The sequence below is a fragment of the Eurypyga helias genome, unplaced genomic scaffold (genome assembly GCF_000690775.1).
Source record: "Eurypyga helias isolate BGI_N326 unplaced genomic scaffold, ASM69077v1 scaffold7296, whole genome shotgun sequence".
Lineage (NCBI taxonomy): Eukaryota > Metazoa > Chordata > Aves > Eurypygiformes > Eurypygidae > Eurypyga > Eurypyga helias.
Window position 1 is genome coordinate 34,545 of NW_010254571.1, and position 24,188 is coordinate 58,732.

General features: G+C 38.6%; 1 protein-coding gene across 1 annotated transcript; it reads right to left on the minus strand.

Annotated features, from left to right (window-relative positions):
* Window positions 1-1,740: 1,740 nt before the first annotated feature.
* Window positions 1,741-22,089, minus strand: PARVA (parvin, alpha). The gene is made up of 11 exons (XM_010153030.1): window positions 22,006-22,089; window positions 21,836-21,906; window positions 21,097-21,199; window positions 19,060-19,200; window positions 16,995-17,110; window positions 11,487-11,545; window positions 10,458-10,477; window positions 9,051-9,112; window positions 6,589-6,690; window positions 5,728-5,800; window positions 1,741-1,817 (listed from the first exon to the last, which is right to left on the minus strand). The coding sequence occupies exons 1-11, from the start codon at window positions 22,010-22,012 to the stop codon at window positions 1,741-1,743; spliced, it is 831 nt and encodes a 276-aa protein (XP_010151332.1). The 5' UTR covers window positions 22,013-22,089.
* Window positions 22,090-24,188: the final 2,099 nt, after the last annotated feature.

Below are 24,188 nucleotides of genomic sequence, written 5' to 3' on the forward strand. Positions count from 1 at the left end.
ATTTCTGTGCCTCCCCAGGAGAAATCTGTATCAGCTTATTATTAAAAATAGTGTTCACCAAAGACAGAACGTAATTGCTTGTCTTCCTTTCATGTTAATGTTGCACTGGAAAACCTACATTAAAAAAAAAAAGCCCTGGAAAATTGAAAAATATGTAATGCTTTATATACTAAGTAACATATAGCTGTTATTGACTGTTCTTGCCAGCACTGCGTTTCTTCAGATGAACAGGCTCAAGAGCTGACAGATTGCTTTCCCTTTCACCTATACCAGTTCTGCCTTAATTGGATGACTGTTAACAAGTCTCCTTTCTGCATTAAGCAGTCTGAACATCTCTAAACAGTTGTCCGCTAATTTCTGCCTAAAGATTTTTTTCCTTGCTGTGTAATCCAGGATCCCAAGAATCTATGGCTGCACTGGAACACTTATTTTTGAAAGGTATTAATGTTAACATCAAGACTTCTAGCAAATGATTAATCTACTCTTCAACAGTGCAGTTTTTGATGATTAACACTTGTATCAGACAATATCTATCAGCTCCTTTATGATCTCTTTCAGCTCCCTTATGGAAATCTACTCTGGAGGTTAGTATCAAGTGTAAGGGAAGAACCAACTCCTGTTTCTCTTTTCTGTCTTTGTTAAAGCTAAAACCAAACAGATACAAGCTTCTATATGGTTATAATTAGAAAAATGTACTCTTTATAGCTATGTAAAATGACCAAAAAACCTTACACTGTAACAGAGTCTTTGTGGATGGGAGTAGTTTTGAACTAAAAGCAGTGCTGTTTTATCTGAAAGCTACAGGAATGTTTCTGGAACATAAAACTTATTTTTTGTGTTGGACATCATGCAGCAAAATGTATTTGTCATAAAATCAACCACAGGGACAGATTCTAAATCCTATTTAGCAATAAATCTACATTTGCAACCTGGTGATCATGTGTTTAAACTACTAAAAGAAAAACAAGCCATTCATTTACTTTCTAATATTATGTAATAATAGAAATATTATAGGAAAACGGTATTATAAAGGTGTGTTTTCCTGAAATGTGTACTTGGCCAAAAAGATCTCCTCCTAAACCAAAACCCAATTACAAGCTGCAAAATGTGCTTACGCAGAATGCTCAGTAACATATACTTAAAGCAGGGTATCACATTATAATGTCTGAAGGAATGAGTAGCCACTTCAGTTTGTACCCATAAAATTCAAGCTTAACAGCATTGGAAATATAAATTCATCAGGTTAAGTGCTTGAGAAAGTCTGTTCTTTTTAGCTGTGAACAAGAGCATTTAACTGTTTCTCCCCATACACATTTCTCATAATTAGAATGCAACCATCTTATCATAGATAGAAAATCCTAGATTAGAAAAGATGTATGTAAATCCATTAAAAGAGATACTCAGTGCTGAATCTTCCTATGATTGGCCTCAAAGGCCGATTTGGTTACTAAATCTTCTTTTCATTCTTTCATCACCTACTACAAAACAGTGTGAAGACAGTTACAACTGAAACATGAATTCTCCCAGAATATATCCAAATACCTTGGTCCAAACATTTTTCTTCATAATTTATGTTAGTTTTAAATCTACTATGAAAATAGTAGTGCATGAATAATCAATTAAAAATTCTTCAGATAAATGGTTTAGTTCCTTTTAGGATAAAGATGCAGAGGAATACTGATGAAAAATATGCTAGTTATGATGCTTTGTTAACACTCCTTTATGTCCCAAATGAATTCTTCACTCCACGTTCCTGTATTTGGTAAACAAATTGTACAGTACTCTCAGTGTAGACTTCAAGTCACAATTTACAATATCTAGAAAAAAAGACAAGGGAAAGAAACATTAGTGACTTCATTAGCTCAAAACATTTTCAGGAAAAGTGCCTATTCGCTACTCTTTTTTCTTACTCAGATCCATATCCATAAACATTTGAATCACAAAGATACTAAGAAAGTGTAGAAACATAAATAAAGCACAGTTTTTAATCTGGAAACTCAAAAATCGTTATTTCAACCACTTTTAGTTACGGATACAAATGGCTAATGGTGCTCATGTAGAAATGCAACCAACGTTTAGATGCCCATAAGACAAATTGTGTCTTGGATCATGTATATTTATATGATTGAATCTTCCAGTTGGTTGTGGCCAAAAAGTAATGATTTTGAAAAAACCTCAGGCGGGAACCACTGGAACACTTCTCTTACGTAAGAATTGCAGAACTTGGCCTATTCTGGTCTCCAACATCCTTTATTAGGCCTAATTTCAGCAAGATAGCTACAGGCAAGTTTAAATTTTCTGAAGGATCTAAAGAAGCTAAGTCTACAAGTGCCCCGCAAAGATACTTCTGAAAATGCTTTGGGTTAGCTGATGCACATGGCTGAATCAGTCCTCAGAAACTCAACATCTGAAGTAACGGACTTGTGTGAAACAGAAAGCCAATGAGTACCTGCTGTTTCCAACAGAAGTTGTTGAGAAAGTCAATATTATTTCACAAGAAATCTATGAAACAAACTGACAAGTACTACTGCAGCAGTCTACGCTAGTGCTTCAAGGAGTATCCAGTCTCCAACAGGGACTCAGAACTGCCCGCAGAAAGAATAAGAATTTGTCGTATCTCTTTCTGCTGACTGTGTAGGAACTCAGTCCCCCAACTTTGGCTCTTGGAATTGACCCTGAAGGTGTAAAGCAGATGGCATGCATACTCCCATTATCTTCAAAACCCTCAAGTAAGCCTTGTAAATTGTGTACATAATCACCAGTTTTGCGAATGTACACCGATGTTGCTCAGAGATTGTGAAGGAGTTACGCTTTGAAGAATGAAGGTAGAATATCAGAAGGATATTGACCACTTGGAGCGAGTCCAGAGGAGGGCCACGAAGATGATCAGAGGGCTGGAGCACCTCTCCTATGATGAAAGGCTGCGAGAATTGGGCTTGTTCAGCCTGGAGAAGAGGAGGCTCCGAGGAGACCTCATTGCAGCCTTCTAGTATCTGAAGGGGGCCTACAAGGGTGCTGGGAGAGGACTTTTTACAAGGGCCTGTAGTGATAGGACAAGGGGGAATGGGTATAAATTGAAATCAGGGAGGTTTAGATTAGATATCAGAAAGAAATTCTTCACAGAGAGGGTGGTGAGGCACTGGAACAGGTTGCCCAGAGATGTTGTGGATGCCCCATCCCTGGATGTCTTCAAGGCCAGGCTGGATGAGGCTTTGAGCAACCTGGTCTAGTGCAAGGTGTCCCTGTCCATGGCAGGGGGGTTGGAACTAGATGATCTTTAAGGTCCCTTCCAACCCTAACCATTCTATGATTCTATGATTCTATGAATCCAATCAAACCTATGCATGGTGTCCCAAAGCATGCAGACTTTGAAGGGCTGAAGTTATTAGCTACATGGCAAACTGACATCCATGGACAAAGCGTGAAAATTCTCAAACCTAGATTTTATGCTGAGCCTATGCAAGGTCATGAAACCATGGCCAAATGGTTTTGTGGCTCTTAACAAACCAGATTGAAAATGCCTGGTATAAAATGAAGAGAAAATGCCAAGAGCTACAGGAAGGGCATATTACTCCCACAGCATCATGTTATATCCTGCAATACTGTTTGCATATAACTCAGGAAGTTTCCTCTTTCAGCAAGCTGCACAACACCTTCATTTCCTAATATGGAACTTCAAATGAATAAAGAGGTAACTTTGACAGGTCTTTGCTAAGTTACCAGAAGACTCCACCACCACAGCAGAATTCCACAGACGGGTCCAAACTAAGAAGAAGCACGCTCCCAGAAAAAGATGAGTTATGTCCATTGCTACATATGTTTGACCAACATGTATAACATTTTACTGGCTCTGATTTTCAAAAAGAGAAACTTGAGTTTGGCTTTGATGTACACATTTCAAGATGTAATCTGAAAAAGCTCAAACTGCAAATGAATTCGTTACAGACTCAGTGGATTAATGTCCTGGCAATTTTTAAAGTAAAAGGTCACAGAAAGCTTTTTAATACCTTTTCAATTATATTGCAAATAACCCAAATAAACTGTTGACCCCATAAAAATCATTGGTTTTCATACTCATTTGCTTAACTGCATTCTTTTTTTCCACTAAATATGTTTTTCATATTCTAAAGCACTTTTCAGCATATTTTTTCCTCAAGAACCTCAAAGAAACGGTGTAGGAATTTAAAGAGTATTTAGTATACACATTTAGGGTGAGATCCTTTTCAATACTCTTTTGCTCACTGGAAATTTTAAGCATGGGCATTGTGCCCAATGTAACAACACATAAACCAGATGTGTTTTTCCATTCACATTGGGCAGGAAGTTTCATATTAAGCATTTCAATAATTGCACAAGAAATGTCTTATATATGCTGAAATATCCTTATGGCTTGATTTATACTGGAAAAATTAGCTGCCCCCTAGAGCAATAAATACCTGAAAAATTAAATGCCATAAGAATTTTAAACCTCCATGGGGAGTAAGGGATCACAGATACTCTCTGTTTTACTTGGATACCTAGATTTCACTATTTCCCCCTTTTCTCTTTGACGATTTCAAACATAAAAGTTTGTGATACAGTCACCATCAGTTTAGCTAAGCATGATTTTGGATAAGAGTTCAAGCAATCAAAAGTAGTGAAAAAATAGGCTGGGAAGGTCCAGATTGAATGCATAAGCAGCATAGGCTCAATCCTTGAGACATATTTTTGCGTGTGTGTGTTCATGTCTGCTGCTGTTATGATCTGTAAGTTGGGAGGGATGGAAATAAGCAGAATGGAGCAGAACTTGATTCAGTGATGTGTGCCTGAATCTCCAGAGAGCCTTTACCATTAGAAGTAAAACTCCTAGCATTAACTTATATCAACTCCTCAGGGAATGACAATCCTGAATTGTGGCAGGAAAACACTGTGCACCATAGACTGTGAATCTGCAATGGGTCTTGAAAACATATAAAGATATGTATGTATGTTGATGATTAGGGTAGGTAACCAGCAGAAGCCCCGCTACCAGTCCTGTTTGGAAGAGTGGAGCAGAAGCGGCATGTACAGCTCCTGCATGATAAGAAGTGGGAACTTCTCATGGGAGGAACCACACGAGTACTCTATAACTGGTGAATCAAGGGCTCTATATCCAGCCCAAAAAGCTGGATTTAAACTCTGTATTTATATGGGTAAAGAGGAGTGGAATTCTGGCCCTGCTAAAGTCAGCAGCAAAACCTTCATCTTTCCTGAAGACATATTTTACATTCAGTCTCCAGCTCTAAATTTAATTTAAATATGTACCATTAGGTCCTGCATTCAGAGGCAGTTATGTGAACATCTGAAATTCTTCTTCCACAACATCTACCTCTTTTGTGAAAACCTTGTAAATTACACTGAAATACTTCAGATTTTGTATGACGATGGGGGAAAAGGGAGCAATTGGAGCAATTCATATCTGCCACCGACACCACTCAATTGTATTCTTTTTCTTTTAGTGAGCACCTGAGTGTTACTGCACGTGTTTGGTCATGCAAATCTTACTCTGGCCATTCAAGAAAGGAAGCCTTGCAACATTTCAAAAAGTGTATCTATCACCCATTTAACATACTGTTACCTGAGCACTTCAAACTGTACCCTTTGCTCTTAGATTAGTGTTTTAACCTTCATTTAGCTACATCATAATCCTCTAAGATCTGCATCCAATGCAAATTTTTAAGCAGATACAAAAAAAGGTAGAATAAATACCTTCTGGTCTTGGCTTTGGTTTTTCCAATCCACCATCTTGCATTAGCTCAAACGCAAAGGATACATTGAGGACCTAGTAATATAATAAACGTAGTCACTATTGTGAGCTATACACAGTATAGTATACATCGTCAAAACAAGACATATTTCAAGCTGCAGACTCAGATGCTTGGAAGGAAAAATAGTCAGGGCTCTCTATAGCAACACAAGATCTGGTCCATGGAATCCAGACAATCCATTGTTTCGTTTTTTTCTGAGTGGTAACTTTGGTTTCAGAAATATAAAAGTAATTGAAAAATAACATGTGAACTAATACTACCCATAGAAAAATTACTTACAAGTAAGAATAGCCCACCTCCCGCAAGTTTAAAAATTGGAACATGATGGCCCATGAAGTGCTCATCTTAAGCAGACAGCTGAATTGCCTGGATAGCAATAACGCAGTAATGGTTGGTCTTAGAATGACACATAGTACATATGTACCTTCATGCTTCCTAAAACCATGAAACCTTTCAAATGTTAAATGCTTGGACTTTGGACACAAAAAACAGTTCTGTCATCAATTCATGTCTATAATTCTTTATACACTTAATGAACAGTAAGTCTGGTTCAATGACAGCATCACACAACTGCCAAAAGTTAATACTTGCTAACCACCCCATCATCACTATAGTTTTCCCCTTTATTCTGGGTAAGCAGTATTACTGAGATCTTAAAAATGCTTGGAAATAGTTACCAGTACAGTCGTCTCTATTTCAGCTGTTTACATCAAACTTGCGCAGAAAAGTCTGTGTCATCATTGTACTACTAGATATGCTTATTTGTTTATTTGGTTTTAACAGAAAAATGAAATTTAATTACCTTTTGTTCAAAACTATCAGGAGTCAAGAAAAAGCTATGCAGAGGAACAAAATAGCCTTCTAGGAGACCCATTAGCAGGACTAAGTAAACACCATCTGCAAACTGTCAAAAAAAAGACATTTCTCAGTACATTTTCTGTAGAAAAACTCATTGCTTTGGTTAAAGAACAAGATATATATTGTCTATTGAAGAACTGTCAACAAACTACTAATACAAATAATTTAAATCGCAACTAAAAGATCTCATCCCACTTCTTTGATTCCTTTTATTTAGTTAGCACGTTCTGTTATGTCTTCTCCAAAACTGACCTAATGCTACAGTATACATGCAGATTAAAGTTCCTGGTAAAAGAGGTGGTCACTGGCTTTGATCTATGCCTTTGCTTTCTATTCTACTAGTTGCAGGGAACCCGAACAGTCACCTTTCACGCTCTCAAATGGCATGCATTCCCCGAGCACAGAAAAGCAGAATGAAGGTGCAATCTCATGGCTGCAGTGAAATCCAGTATATTGTAGCAAATAAAGGAACAGAGAATCATCTTTGTTCATGTTCTGCAAGTCTGTGTCAATCTAATTTTAACTGTATGTTATTACAGACGGAAGATACTTAATTTCTGTGATGTATGTTCATTTCTATCTAAAAAAAATAGCAACATCCTACATTCTGTTAAAGGCTTCTCACCTTACCCCTGTGTCATCAGGCCTATCAGTGCACTGAGAGAGCCTCACAAGCAAACTGAGTTATCTGAAGCGACCCATCACTTTCCTGACACAGATAATTTTCTCTCAGCTGACAAGAATACAGTCTCTCATCTTAGGGAATACTGTTTCAGACAGATGCTTAAGGGGTTTGTAGGTATATATGAATAATATGTTTTTTCCAAAAGTAAACAATGCAGGCACAGCGAACACCTTTCTGAAAGGCCCTATACATTATTTCAATCTCAATCTTAGTTCTACCTTTGAAAAATCTCTATCAGGTCTATAGATATTAATTAAAGCAGAGATTCTTAATAACATTAATCAAGACATAAAATAAAGCCTGTCCTGAAAACACCTGGGTTTTTTTGCTAGTGCAGATACCATCCTTCCTGCCCGGCTTTGTAATTTTCTTATGATAACTGCTGCAATTGTTCACATGGGGAGGTATTAGTACAGCAGGATTAAGCTTTTCTTTTAGCTTCTTTCCAGCCAATTTAGCAGCTGAGAACAAGAAAAAAAACGACCATGTACCACATTATTTCCATGGTGCAATCAAGCCTGCAGCCCAACTGTACAGCTGCCTATGCACTTGAGTGGCTTTACTCTCGAGAATGTATCTCACTGAATAGAGCCATTGTAATCCCATGTGATGGTGTGCTTGTGTAAAGGTAGGCAGGAAACAACTGTTCAGCTTGACGTTGGCTCAAACCAAGCGGACACAGTTCTTTCCTGACCAAAACAAGCACAGGTTCTGCTTACAGCACTTGGCAGCATCCAAGAGGTAGCATCTGTTAATTAATTTTTATGCTAATGGAAGTACAAAAGTGTTTTAGAGAAATTTAAGCTGATTTCTATGCTTAATTGGTGAGGGACTTCTTCACACAAACATATTCAGAATTGAAGGGCTTCTCGCTGAAATAACATCCTAGAGCTCAATCAATAATAATTGAATGAAATTTCTGGATAAAGTTGGGGCATAGTGCATAACATAGTGCAACTATCCCTCCCCTTTAAGAAAGGGTGTAAAATTCTACCTGGGTCTCCAATTCAGTGACCTCCAAATTCAATTTATTCAGATGCTTGTTCACAAAGGTGATGAGAGTCTGAAAAAAGAAAACAATGTAGTGAAGGCCTATTCAGCAGGGCAACAGTTCAACGCATGCAGTATGAACTCCACTCAGAAGAGAACGTGCATGAGTGAAGAGACTGCAACACAATTCTTATGTTTTAAAACTGAAATGTGACTTTTTTTTTCCCCAAGAATAAAGAACAGAAATAAAGTGGACGTGATATATATAAATAAATACACTATTAAAACATAATAATTCATTTTAAAAAACTTGTAGCAGAATATAGGGAAATAGATAATTGGACTCCACTCAAATCTGACAGCAGCCAAAATACTCTAGGTCATACTCCTGGCAGTTGTAAACTGGATACCTCTCTGGCATCAGTACACTCAATCTACCAGTTGGGTTCTACTCAACATACACACTTTGTGAGAATTTCTTTTTGATGGAAACTTTGATAAATACATGTTTTTCTCTGTTCTAAAGTTAAGTTCATGCTGCTAAGTATTAATAAAAAGTAACATTATAATAATGGATTTGTATATTTGTTTAAGCATAAGGCTTAGTTGTATTTAATGTATGTAAATTGTGCCAATTACATACCTAACACACTCACTGCATATGTACAAACAGATACACACAAGCATGCACATGCAAACATTATGTATTTTAAAAATAAAAACCTTCCAACCTTTTTCACTACATTGAGCTTGTCTGGAGCATGGTCAAATAAAGTATCAAATGCATCTCTTTCTGAAAAAAAAATCAGAGTTGTTAATATACTGAGCCACAGTTGTCCAAATGCAGAATAAACACTTATTAAGGCACATGCTTGTTTGAGACAACACAGTCAGCAAAAGGTGTCAATATAGTCTCTTTGTATACCAAGTACCACGTATTTTGCATACTGCTCTCTTGCTATAAGCTGGTAGTAACTCATTCCCTATTATTTACAAAAAGCATCATTTTCAAATAGGATTTGGGTTAGCTAATAACCCTGTTTCTAACAAATGAACACAGAGCATCTTTATGCATAAAGCCTTAAACAGCCAGATACAGGGAGCTAAGTAACCTCAGCACAGAGGGCACTGTCTGGAGAACATGAGTTTACATCTAGAGTCACTGCATCTAAAGAGGAAGATCTTCCCCACTGGTCATTGACTGCATTGTGGTGTGCTACATTGCTAACCACCTCAAGCAAGCTTATGATTACACAGCTGCAGTACAATCCTTTGTATAGATCTTCTTGGGCTATTCTGATATGCAATTCAGGACATTATCAACAGCACTGAGTGCTACTGTAGTCACATTCTGAACAACAACAACAAGGAAAATAAATTTTAAAAGGCACCAGAGCCTTTTCTGAGCAATTTCCATTTCAACAATCACCTGAATGATAGTGACTGACTCCACAAAAAAGTTACATTCACATTCCTCAGTAAAAGAAATACTAGTGTAGATCCAAAAGCATTTGCAGAAGGCAGACTTTACACAAAAACTGCCCAGGGATATCATGGGGAAAAGAGGTCATGCATGCAGCATTTTAAATCAGCTGCAAGGCAGCCACTGAAATAATACAAGAAGCAAATGCTAAAGTTTTGGTGGGACTCCACCTGAGCTCCTCAGATGAGTGTTTTCTGTTGGCCAGGCATTTGGCCAGTCTCAATATTAGCAGTAAGACATACTAGGCACAGGAACTTGCACCGTGTTTAGGGCTGCTGAAAAATGACTCGAAGTCAGTAAAGTTAAGTAGGTAACGTATACAAGAACACCAGCAAGATCACCAGCTGGTTTATGATAAGACATCACTTCATATTATATTGGGAACTTATGACCATTAATACTACTACAGTAATGTTCTGGAGGTTAAACCACAAAGCACCTGCAAATCAACATGTGCTGAAAAGAAATGATGTGTTTTAAAGATGCTTTTTTCCTTTTGTTAACTGCTACAATAGCCTGTGATGCATATATTTATACATTTATCAGGGCAACTTGAAATCTACTTCCTTGCAGTTTGGTCAAAGTGACAACCTATTGCAGAACTAATGCATACTCTGGCTGCCTCAAGAAAAAGATAATAATCAAATGAACTTACCATGCCTTCCTGATAAGGCCCTACAAAAAAAACCAAACCAAACAACCCAGAGTTATATATAATTCACTTGCAGATGTTGTGCTGCAAAAGCAAACAGCATACATAGTCAGATCTTGAGCTTGGTGAAAACTGGTGCAGATCCACGGAATTAAGAAAACCTTCATCAGCTTACTACAGCTCAGAATCTGGATGAGTCTGCACCCCATATCTCCTGCCTTCACTGAAGTCTCATGAGAGGCCAGATCCCAGATTTCCTACTATTGAACCAAACCAACACACCTTGCCTGAGTGAAGGCGGCCTCTTCATTTTGCGAACACTCTTCCCTTTGCTTTAACAATGCATTTACCACACCAACTACTATACAATTCCAGCCAAAACAATGCTTGGACTGGGTTCGCAAGGACTGCAGCATTTTACTCCAGTTGATCCCTCATATAACTATTACATGTAAACAAATCCATAAAGATTAATAATAAGTCAATTCAATTCTGGCTTCTCTCCACTCTTATTAGAAACTAGGATATTCTACTATTGCCTTCAGTTGGTTTGGAGTAACTTTTCTGTATGCACTGTCTGGTGAGATGACATGTACAGGGCTTGCTACCGGCATTTTACATCTTCAAAGTCCAAACACATAAAATACTCATATCATATTCCTTTTTTAAATAATCTAGTTCTCTATCAAATAAGTACCAACATAAAAGAATGAGTACATCTTTCTTGCTTGTTTGAAGAAGCTTTGAATAAAATAATAAATATAATGAATACAGAAATATTGTATTCTTCACTCTGTCTTCTCTTTTATCCTCGTCTCCTGCTCTTAGTTCCCCATCTCTCTATTTCCTCACCCTTCTGTATTTTTAGATGCATGTCTGCAGCTCTTGAAAAGGCTAAAATACAGTCACTGGCTGATGCATCATCTTCCCTGGAACCCCAATACTGAAATCTAAATATCAGCAAATGTTTGAATTTCTGAGGCGCATCTGTGTTCAATTACTGAACTGCTGGCAAAAGTGGTGTTGACATACTCAGTGTTACCAGTTATTTCCTCTTGGATTTGTCGAGACTGGAGGATTCCTTCTCGTTTCTGGAAAAAATAAAAAAGTGACATTTTTCTCAGTAAAGTTTAATGCTTAGGGTACAGTGAAAATTTATTTGTGATCCACAAACATAATTAGATAAGAAACCTACAAAATAAGAACTTCTTTTTTTTAAACAAGCTTACTGTGATATATTATTTCACCTTGCAAGTATTTCAGAAAACTCTTTTGTACATTAACAAGAAACTTGAAACTCCACCTGTAGAAGGAACTATTTCTTTTCCTTTCCCCATTGTTCACTTTTAAAGTCCCCAATTCAGCAAGACATTTGAAACACCTAAACACATGTGTAAGTATTTTAGTAGAGGTGAGTTGAATTAAACCTTGTATTTCAATAAGCAGCTTGGCAGAGGGTGCCCATGTTTCTCTTCTGCAAAAATCTTGCTCCCAGGCTATCTGTTCTTTCTGCCCTGTTCCTACACTTTCTTTTTTGCCTCAAAATTTTCCTTTTCTGATTTCTCTCCACACAAATGCATTAAGAGGAGCATTAAGAAGAGCGTGGCCAGCAGATCGAGGGAGGTTATCTTCCCCCTCTACTCTCTCTGTGCTGGTGAGGCCTCACCTGGAGTACCGTGTTCAGTTCTGGGCTCCTCAGCTCAAGAAAGACAAGGAGCTACTGGAGAGGGTCCAGCACAGGGCCACTAAGATGATGAAGGGCCTGGAGCACCTTCTATCTGAGGAAAGGCTGAGAGAGCTGGGGCTGTTCAGCTTGGAGAAGAGGAGGCTGAGGGCGGATCTTATCAATATCTAAAGGGTGGGTGTCAGGAGGATGGGGCCAGGCTCTTCTCAGTGGTGTCCAGTGACAAGACTGGGGACAATGGCCATAAATTGGAAAACAGAAGGTTCATCCTGAACATGAGGAAACACTTCACCGTGAGGGTGACAGAGCACCAGAACAGGCTGCCCAGAGAGGTGGTGGGGTCTCCCTCCCTGGAGACTTTCAAAAGCCGTCTGGACTTGTTCCTGTGTGACGCGGCCGGGGGGGTTGGACTAGATGATCTCTAGAGGTCCCTTCCAACCCCTTCCACTCTGTGAATCTGTATAAAAAGAGCTCTATTTGCTTGTGATGGAAAAGCAAACTGGAGGATAATCCATTCAGAGCCTGCTCCAGACCCTAGTCATCTTGGTGTTAATAGATGCATTGACTCCCACGTTCTTCAGATGCGAGAAGCCCTCTGCACATGGCGGTGAGTGGCCTCTGTCTAGAAGCTGTACACAAAATGGCAGAAGCCAACTCAAATGGTCGCTATTTGAGTCAGCTGGAAAATGAAGTAGTTGAAAAATTTGACATTGTTTCCAGGCTGCTGATCACAGTCATCTGGTGGCGGTGTAAATACCGCACATATGTTTTGCCTCTCTTTGTGTTCTCTCTCTTAATTCTATTCACTGAAATTAGTAAAATTTTGCAATACAGAAAGAAAAGTCAGGAAAATGCTGACGACTGCATGTAAAGTCTAGACATTAGGCAATTATTCATGATTCTTCACTCGTCATACAAGGAAAGGAGAAAAATAAATTTATGCTGGTCCTAGATTTGCCTTCTATGTGGAAAAGAGAAAAGGAGAATAACCTTTTCAAAAAGTCCTTCATGGCATGTGAAGTGGGGCTGCTGCCCTTCCATGACTGGCAGAAGATACATCCCCATCTGAGGCAGACCTTGGTGTACGATGTGCTGAGCATTTGGCCAGGCTTTTTGACAAACTGCAATTAATATCAATAGGCATTCTGCACCTTAATGCATTGTTGAAAAAAAAAAAAAAAAGACAAGACACCACATCCTAGTTTTGTGCCTGGCATCTGCTCACCAACATTAATGGAATTAATGTCCATCCCTGGATGCGTTTAAGAGACAGGTGGATGAGGTGCTGAGAGATATGGTTTAGTGGCGGACAGATACAGTTGGACTGGATGATCTCGAAGGTCTTTTTCAACCCAGTGATTCTATGATTCTATGAATTCCCACAATGCCTAAATATGACCTGCATCTGCTGGACACTTATTTGACCAGCACATATCAAGACAGACTTTCCTATGCTTTTGATTTGTAAAAAGCCTGGTGAAAAAGTCCCAACAGCAACAGTCAGAATGGACCTTAGAAACACTAGTTTAGGCACCTTCTCTGTGAAGGTTGTTTCCCATACATCTTTTGCACTTTAAAGATTTCTCCACCTCAAAATGGATGCCACCAACCGATGTCACCTGTTGTGTTTTGTTTTACGCTAGACAGAGAATGACACAATATTCCTAAAAATACAAAGGAGTGCTACTAAGAACGGAAAGACTGTCCAGCAATGTTCCTTAACGACAACAGTGGCTATGACTGAAATAACAAGTTATAAGAATGAACATCTACTATTTCAAAGTCACTGAGAAATGAGGCATGAATTAAGATTCCCCATTAAAAAGAAAAGCTGGACACCCATTCCAGTGACCACAGAGTATACTATTTGGACAGGCTTGGCATTTTCTTCCCTCAGAGCTGAAACACTACTCTAAAGCCATGAAAGAACTTCCTAATCGCTTATCATTTTAAATTGGCAGCTACCCTTAGAACAAAAAATCTGGAATTTGGTTAATATATGTGGAAATGGAAAGGGTCTCTCTCCTTCACCTCTCTTCGCATCAGGTACACGTCAGCAGTTTTATACAACAAAGGACCAACTGCTTAATTTCCCACACAAAGTCCCATTCTGAAAACCTTCACACTCTTTGAATGGGTTTTGCCTATGTACTGTTGCTATCCATTTCATCTAGAGGATCACACTTCAGCATTGCCCTACCAAGACAAAATGCACAATTCTGGAGCTTGAAAGAACAAACAGGTTGGTCATAGTTTCAAAAAAAGACTTCTTGGGAACCTGGAGGCAATTTTTCTTGGAAACACTTCAGACCTTCGCAGGGCTTTCAGAGAAGCAGTGGGACCAACGATCTCAGATTAAGCCTGTGATGTACAACACCTTCTAATCTCATTAATTTCCCAGCTTTGCTTAACAAGTAGTTTATGCACCCAGGAATTGCTGTCCCAGTGCTCAGAATATGCTGAAGCCATTCTGGCTGCTCTGCCAACACGTTCTTATACTCTCTGACTTACAGATCTTGCACAGGCCCATAAGCTGTCATTTAACCATTTGTGGATGGCATAGATAAATAATTTTTTGAAAGAGGCAAAATGATGGCAAAATCCAGCTCTCCACAAAAGCTCTCACTTGTTTTAGTAGAAATGATCCAACAAAGCCTGGGCTTTTTTCAAAGTCATTCATTCTATTAGTATGGAAGGAAAAGAAAATAATAAAACAAAATAGCTATAAAAGGTCCAGCTATCACATTTTTTCACAATCATCTTATAACTGATTTTGTATTACTCTCATTGCTAACAGCTTTTGTAGAAAACAGCCAAAGGAAACAAGCTTTCCTAAGAACTTTGTTGATTACCTGTTGGGCAGGAGCACAGGTTTTGTTTCAGAAATATCTTTGTTTCTCTTCCAATAACCTACACCCAGCTAACATAGCAACCCCTAATTTTATGTGTTTCTAAACCTAACAAAAACATGAAATTAATTAGGGTCCTGAAAGACTTCATAGAAACACTTCATTCTTTTATTTCTCTGTTGCTACTGTTCCCTTTATCAAACTGTATAGAGTAGAATATAAAACCAGCTACCACACAGTCAGTTGACTTTCCCTAAGCATGACCTCACTTTACAGAATGTATGAGGTTTAGAACATGGGAGGTGCAAGTTTGAACACTAAATTAGACTTTAGGATCTGCTGATTGTTGATTAAAACTTTCACTGAGTTCAAAGGGTACATGATGAATTACACAGAATCAATCCCACAGGATATGAAAAACAGATTTAAAAAATAAAAAATAAAAAACCCACCTACCATAAAATAAGAATGAAAAATGTCTCAAACACAATTATGGTAAGAATACTGGCCCCACCCTCTGTTAATAGGAATCAGCATAGCCTTGAAGTTCCACTGACTGGCTTTTACCAAGGACTGGGTCTGCAGGGGAAAATCTTCTGCTACATTATTTGGATTTTATTCTGGTGCAACTGCTTTCACTACAGTTCACTGGCGCCTGAGCTACAGCTGTGTAGCTAAGAGGCAAAGCAGTGAGCCAGATTCTCCCACTACTTATTGTTTTTAAATTGGTTTATCTCTACTGTCTTCAGTGGATTTGCTGTTGAACAACATTAGCCTATTAAACAAGAGGACAATTACATCCATTGATTCCAACGGGAATTTTGTCTGGACATATGGAGTGCAGTGGACAGCAGAATGCAAGATCTGGTTCTTTCATTTAAAGAATGGGTGTTTTTTCTGGTTTAGTTTCTCATCCCAAAGATGCCCAGACCACTGCACTCCTGATTTCTTAAGGTGGTTTGGTAGAACTTTGAGATAAACTGGTATAAATAATTTAACAACCAAAGGAAAGTGCTTGAAAGGTATGTTCCTCTGAAGCCTCAGACACGTAAGTGCAGATTTGCTGGGGTTCTCTTTCATCTTCTGTGGAGAAACCCACAAAGCAGAATCTGAGATTCAATGACTCATTATCAGGCATCACTGATACATCTACCAGACTCTCCTTCAGATTTCTCCCCAAACTACAAAACTTGGCTGAATTGAATGCTGGAAAAAGGAGTTGTAACTTTCTCAGATCTGTCCCACAGAACTTAAGCAACAGTTCTTTGCACCAGATACTTCAGGGTAACATCAGTTAAAACACATAAATAAAGACAGTTACAGTGTGAAAAATAAAGGCAAAGTTAATTGGGGAGAAAGAAAAGCAGATTAAATGGGAAGAGGCCAAATAAGATAGAACAAGCACAAGTACAACGGAAAGAAAAAATGATGAACAGAATAACATGAACTGTTTGGATGGATGAAGCTCTAATAAGGAGACTGACACAAAAGATTTAGATGATGGGGGTTTTTTTGCATGCTTATGAGAAGCCAGCACTGTAATCAGACTAAATTAGCATGCACAAGGCTGAAAAAGAAAATTTAGTCACCTAGCATGAATCTGAATGTAATAAACAGTGACAATTCATCATTCAATGCCAAGAATGATTTGAATCTCTACACAAGTGAGAGACCGTCAAAAATAGGAAAAATAATAATTCTAGAGATCATATTGGGTGATAAACACACACATTCCATTCCAACAATAATAATGCTTCATATATTTTTAATGTCAGAGTCTGGCCACGTCACAATCAAAATAAGATATTCTGAGCCACAGCTCAATCTAGGAAAGCACTTTTGCCTTTTTCTGGTTGAAGCATTGTCAGCAGGGAAGACACACGTGTGTTTCCTGTCAGCCAAAGAGACACACACGTGCCCGCCCCAACAGAAACTATAGATTTATTTGTGAAGCAACCGCTCAGCCATTTTCACAACACTACCAAGAGCTGTTAACACCTCTCTTACCTGCACAACAACAACCTGAATGGACACATGATCTGGGAGTCTGATTGGTGCTCGAAAATACTGTGACAATGCAACCAGAAGATGAAGTATTGCTACGAGACTTTTAGCGTGAACAGCTGAAATAGATATTAAAAGCACAAGTTACAAACTGTGAAGTAACTAGGGCACATATTTTTACTTTTTAGGATGTAGGGATTATGGGACTCTGTTCCTCTTGCCACCTAGAGCCAAGGGGCACTTTTAAGGCACCTCTCCTTTACCGGTCTCCTACTGCTCAACAGGTCATGCAAATGCAGCCCAGTCAGTAACATGGGGCAGCACTAAAGTTCTCTTTCTGCAACATGTCTGGATACCATAGACTTGTGTAGATGGAAATCTAAAGCTAATCCGAAAGCCAGATTTCATGTACAGCAGTTTAAGTGCAGTCTCTGCATTCTCCTCGCCTTTCCTTTAATCCCTTTATTTCAATAAGGATTTATGGACTATCAGAAAGATATTTTTGTACTCATAACATGCACTTATTCATTTTTAAGTGTCACAATGTCTGCAGGATGATAAACGAGCCTATTTTGGCAGAAGCCTTAAGCAATAACTTACTAAACTCAATGACTCAAACATTCCTCATGAAGTTGTTATAGTTCTTGTTATTGAAGCTTTTTCACAGCAGGTTTCATATGGGTAGTTAACACTAACAAGACTTACAAGATATCAAAAGCCATACTGTAGGAAATTCTTAATCAAGTATCAAACCATTGGCATGAAAGTGAGTAATTTCTAATTATCATTGCTGCCTTTTTTCTTCTTCTATTGTGTTTTTGCATTTGGAGTCTTCAGAGTAGTATTCTAAATGATCTTTGATAGCTACAGTGCAGTGCACTTATGTTCTTTGTACTTGAACTAACCAATAACTACTACCTTACTGCACTGGTAAAGCAGGATTGGATTCATAAAAATGTACTTCTTCATGACCTCCTAATGCAAGTCTCAACTATTAATATAAAATGTGGCTTCTCTCAAATTTTGCTGGGGTGCCAGTGGTCACAGATGAGGTGCTTTAGTAGAACACTAAAAAGATGTCTGTCTGCCTAGCACCAGCATGTGCTACAGCTGGCTCCAGCTGTTGCTGTCTATCTCTTCCTTAGCTCCAAAACACATCTAAAACATTATATTAAAACTCGAAGTTTAAATTGTGAGGCCATTCCAAACACCCTGCATCCAGCTGCATAACAGAGAATGGAAAAAACCTTGAGGGAGGTTAAAGAGAGATGGAAACTCAGTGGGACCACATGAAGGGGAAAGCCAGAGAAGCCTAATGTTCACTCTTCCTCCCACGAGCTATTTCTCTCCCTCTCACTAATTCGTTGTGAATGGAATGGGATACAAACCAGCTCAGCTCAAGACAGGTATAGGAGCCAGGGAAACTGCTATATACTGGTCAAGGTATTCACCAGCATGAAATTATACTGGATACCAAACTTAAAACAGATTAAGAGTCCTAATTTTCTAAAACTGCTGAAAATCTGCTTTCTGCAACACATATGCACTAAAATGTCTTATGATGGGCCACTGAGGTTATTTCTCTTAGATAGTGCTATGTTCCTTTTTAATACAATAAAATAGGGAGGGTGCAGTCCTAATCTTGAGAGTTTTGTAATCAAAATCAGTGGTTCAGATTTAGCCTGAAGTGATCAGAAATATTATTCACATCCACGTTGCAAATTTTACACAAAGAGTACTAGTACCTAACTCTCCTTCTGTCTATCTACTGTATTTACACAGGTACTTGCCTGTTTCAATAAACCAATTTAATAACAGAAAACTTAAGCTGGTATGCATGTGGACCTCAGAGCAGAAATACCATACCAGGAGAGACTCCGAAAAGACAGTTTATTTAAATTGGAGGTTGAGCACCAGTAAAGGGGGTAGAGTGTACCACATCTGGAAGTGTCCTGCAGAGCAGCTCCTACCAGGTTTCAGCCTTCCCTTATCATTAGGTATTTCAGAATTCCACACTGCAGCTATAAACTACTGGCTGTCAACAATGCATAGAAGACTCACAACTTACAGTCAACATTCCATTTAATGCTTCTTGGAGGGAGTTTGAGGGTTTCATTGATCTTTTCAAGCACTGTCTGTAGCTTCTGTTTCTGAGCAATTTCAGACTGAGTAACTTCAGCAACATTCAGCTTCTCACTTTCCAGCTTCTCTGAAGTGATAATAGAAGAAAAAAAAAACTAAGAAAAAACATAGTCAACTCCATGAAGAACACAAGACATTCCATGCACCCAGATGCACATTCAACAGATAGTCCACTTCCTAGTTTTAAAACTTCTGAGCTCCTCCAGATACAGTTCACATTTTTCCCTTATTTACCCATTGCCAAGGGGAAGGTCAAGTATTAATGAAAGCCAAACTAATGGCTAACAAATATCTGCTGCAACTTCCTTTAGGGAACACCAGGCTTGGAGCAAAGGCCCATTACTTCTATTGCTACTGGATAAAGAGTATTCTGTATGCAAGTGGCTTGTAGAGAAGATCATCAAACCTAGGAAACAGATACTAGCTTTAAGAAGATTTCTTTCATCAGTCTCAGCCTCCCAACTTCTCCCTCAGACTCAGGAGATTTAAAAATATTACTTGGCTCATTTGTGGTAAAAGTGACAATATATTCACATGGGTGGAAGATGTACCCAAGAAAGGCAAGCAAGTATGAGGTATGAGCAAGTTCTGGAGGTATGAAAACAACTAAAACTTGGGTGATTTCTTTCGATGAAACCACAGCCCTTTTCTGCATTCAAAATTTGCAGTAGATTTTAATAGTTTGTTAATAATCAGTACAGACTGCTAGGTATATGCATATATGGCTTAGTGTTTATCATTAAGTAGTTAGCACAGAAAATGTATCAATAAAAGCTTCCTGATAACATCACCAGGAGCAAAATGCTCGGTCGCCTATCAATTTACTTCTATGAAAGAGTATCTTATTAAGTGGTATCTTATTTGGTAAGAGCTGATCTTCTTCTCATCAAATCCAAACAAGTATCTCCCCAAAGAGAGTGAGCCTGAGCTAGCAGCTGATGAATCCTGCCTAAGAGACTGCTGTCTCCATGGGTTTCTTGTGCGTCCACCGAAATCAGTCTGTGCATAGTCTCACAACAAGACCAAAGTCTTTAGTTAGCACAGACCTGATCCATAAGGAGTTAAGGGTAACAGAAAAGATTTCACTGAAATCAGTAAGTGCTGCCTCAGCATACACACATTTAGTCAGGCTGCATCTGATAGGTATTTTTGGGGGTTTGGGTGAAGTCACCAGAGGTCTGACCATAAGAATCAAATTGCTCAGTCTGGGGCATATCCAGTCCATCACAATATATTCAAATAGCTTAACCATTCATAGAAGGGAATAGTCTGTGTAGTCTTTATTAGAAGTGCTCACATAATGTTTCAAGATTCATTTAAGATACTGAAAAGAAATTTACTGGAGACTTTATGAGCTGTAATAACTAAGAAAATGGCTTCCAAGCCAACAGTTAAAAAAGCACATGCCAGCTCTGCATTAGCAGTTTCTTTTCTCTATCTGTTTCTCAGCTGAAGCTCAGTTTGCAGTCCACTGGGTACCATTACCTCAGTAATGATAAAGCCAGACATCAAATCAAAAAGGAATTCCAACTTTCCAGAGGAACTTCGCAATGTGAATAAACTATAGTATGGAATGAGCAGAGATTAAAAACATCCACCATTGTACCGAAAATCCCCTTGCCTTCAAACTTACTTTCCACTTGTAACACGGTTAAGTTTGTACAGCACATATGCAGATAATAAATTTAATTGGAGTGAATATGGTTGCCAAGACAAGAACTCTCCCTCTCTAGCACCCCAGGTAGGCTTTATGCTGTTCTCATCAACTACAGAGCACCACACATTGCACTGCAGCTATAAGGATTGTGCATACAGCCTATTGCTCAAGGGTCTCATAATACAATGCTATTTTTATATCACTTAGTGGCATAAATGTAAGATGATACTGAGGCTCCTAAGTAGGAACAAGTGATCTACTTACTGACAAAGTGCCCCAACAGCATGCATGTGTATTTTTTCTTACCAAATAATTTCTGCAATACTTGTCCATCATACAGGTCTTCAGCCAAGTCTTTCACAATAATCCTCTCTCCTACCAACACATCATTAATCCAGTCAATTAATACCTATATGGGAAACACAAATTTGGCAGTATTATACACTATTCATTTGCAATTTAAAACACATGTCATTTTGTACAATGATGAAAATATTTAGCAGAAAGAATACCAAAGCTGCAATGGCTCAAAATACAATCAGTGTGAAATACCATCAGAAGAAAATAGGAAGGACTCAGGAACCTTTATAAGGTGGCTTTGTCAATGCACCCCAAGGTCTAGACAAATACCAGATTGATGCAGCGCCTTCTGGAGTGAAATCTGTCCTTTGCTTTCAGTGGTACTTTAACATTCTATTGAGAAGCAAAAGGTGTTGATGTTGATTCTAGTGAAGCTTGCTGCTGAAGTTCTAACCCCAAGAATTACAAACATTATCAGGGAAGTCAGAGTGATCTTAGATAGGGGGTGGGATGGGACTAAGAATCCAGAGTCAGGGTTTTAATCCAAATTGTTAAGTCTCTCTGTGCCATACCTAGAGAAAGATAGTGCAACAAATCACCTGCCCATTTCACTGGAATGTACATACCACATGGTTTCATTTAATTAATATATGAATGGTCCTCTGAAGTGTCCAAATGAAAGAGGGAGGGATAGCATTAAAAAATAGTTTGACTTTCCTGAAAGAGTTTACAGGTTTCTCATTACCTTCATTAGTTCTTGTAATTTTGGGTCATTTCTTGAATTTGGATCAATCATTGTTCGGACTTCATTTTCCTCTAGAAGGTTTAAAAGAAAGATATTAGAAACTATTACAGACATGACACTTTATTTTACATCAAGCTTTTATGTTGAGATGTAAAATTGTTGTCAATTACCTAGCATAGTGTCCTCCGGGTCTAGTTCGAATGGAATTGGACTGAGAGGTAAGTTAATGGCATTTATTCCTTCTTCCTGTAATTCAGACACTAGGAAATAAAGAAGACCTTGGTCAAATTTCAATTCAATTTTCCTTACTATTTCACTCTTGCTAAAAGTAGCATTAATTGTCTTAATTTCTTTATAAGAACATGACTCTATTAGACAAGCCACTAGGTGTAATTACAGCAATAAAATAAAGCTAACAAAAATGGGAGGCCCAGCCAACAAACCTTTACTTGTATGAGTAGATTTTTCATGGATAATGGTACTGGAATCAATGCAATTTCCCCAAATCTTTTCCAGGATAAGGCCCGTTGTCCTCAAATTTTAAAAGGTTCACTTGCATTTCAATGGTCCTGACATTTTAAGACTAATGAATCATTTTAGCTGAGGAAATGATTACTGCTTTCAGCTATGTCACCCTTGCTCTGGAGATGCTTCAAGTTCAGCTACTTAAGAAGAGCTGGGTCTGGCTATATATCCACAGAGGAGCTGCCAGACTGATAAACTATTTAGGACTGAAGGTGCAGCTGCAGTACACAGCTCCCTCCCTTGTTCAGGTCAGAGACAGGCTAGAGCAGACTGTGGGATGCTTCTGGCCTGTGTTCTTGGCCTTTCTTCAGCAGAAACCACGGCAGCAGGACACGGGTGTAAGATGATGAACCCTCTAAAGTACTGCCTTACTGTGGAGTCCAGACATAGGTTGAGAAAGAACTTGGACACAAGAATGGGGAAGTAATCCAAAATCCCATAGTTTGGAGATGCCCACAGTTGTCAAGAAATATGGATGAGTTCTTAATCAGCCAAAATCCCCTAATGCTGCAAAAATCTTGCAATACATGCTCTAAGAACATAGGAATAGAGAGGTACAGAGAAGCAGTGTAAAAGCAATCCTGCTGCGAGTGCTGTACTGTACAGGTTCTGTACCTGGTACAGTTCAGATCGACTTCATTCTGGGTGACCCAAACTTTAATAGGCTGCAAAGACAAAACCCTTCATTCACTGCCCAAGCATGCCTCCGTAACAGGAGAATAAATATGAACAAGCCGACATACTAACGCTACCGCTGTGGAAGAACACATAGTGCTGTGCAGGGAGGGTACCCACCCTGGTGATCGGACAAGCTTTCATCTTGCTTTGTAACCAAGAAATCAGTGCAAGCGTGCTTTACCACACCAGGAAAGAGGCTCATTATGAGTGCCAAGTGATGTTTTGACCACTCATTCTCCAGCATAGCGACCTTCAACGCAACTGGTTGTTAGCACAACTGTTCTGGTCAGAGCTTAAACTTAAGTAACTGAATTCAACCATCCTACATGTGTCCTGAAGATTCAGGTAGTTGTATACACCTTCTGACGTGAATTAAAATACATGATTTATGAGCAGATGCAGATTCACCATCTAACATTTCAGATTCACTTTTGGAAAGCAGTTCTACCTCTCTGCCCTAACTTCCTGCATGCAATGACTACAGCCAAGTTTCACATGAACGCTGTGATAATCAGTCTGTTGGTGTGATAACTGTACTTAAAGCTTTCCTAATATTTGCTACACTTTGTGAAATGTTTGTGCTCTGCCAGAAGAAATGCCTGTGGACGTTTCAAGAGTCTGTGTGTAGCTGTATTCAGGCACCTATGTAAGATTCATAGCAATAATGGCTGTTAGAATGCTTATTACTTTTAATTGTACAAAAATAACTTTGAAAAATCCACTACCTTCAATACTGAAATACCAACTTCACTCCATACACTCACCCTGCTTGTGTATCTGTAAAATACAAATACTGAGCAGCTCCAAAGAGTCATAAAATAATGTCGACAATAATAGTTCCCTAGATTGTTGTATATCCTCTAAAACTGATGGCTGAGAGCAATGGACCAAATTAATCCCTCGTGTAACTCCATTGAGTTCTGAGGAGTTATAGCAAGGATGAATTTGGTCTAGCATGTACAATCTCAGGAACTGTTTACACTTAATGGCAATTTTTTGAACTGCTAGCACTCCTTAGAGAAAATCATTGTTGGTTTTATTAACCTCTTTGACTCCCCTCCCCCCAACCCCTTCTGGTTCAAAATGGTTATGGGCATAAAAACGTCAGTGGATAGAAAATTTCCATGCGGAGGTCCTTCTGTTCTGAAAT

Bases quoted from the DNA above. Each gene is read 5' to 3' on its own strand.
- PARVA (XM_010153030.1), bottom strand. The intron at 17,111-19,059 runs GTAAGTTGTGAG...TATCTATTTCAG, and splicing joins CATTAAATGGAATGTTGACT to CTGTTCACGCTAAAAGTCTC. The intron at 11,546-16,994 runs GTAAGAGAGGTG...TATTTTTTCCAG, and splicing joins TTCAGGTTGTTGTTGTGCAG to AAACGAGAAGGAATCCTCCA.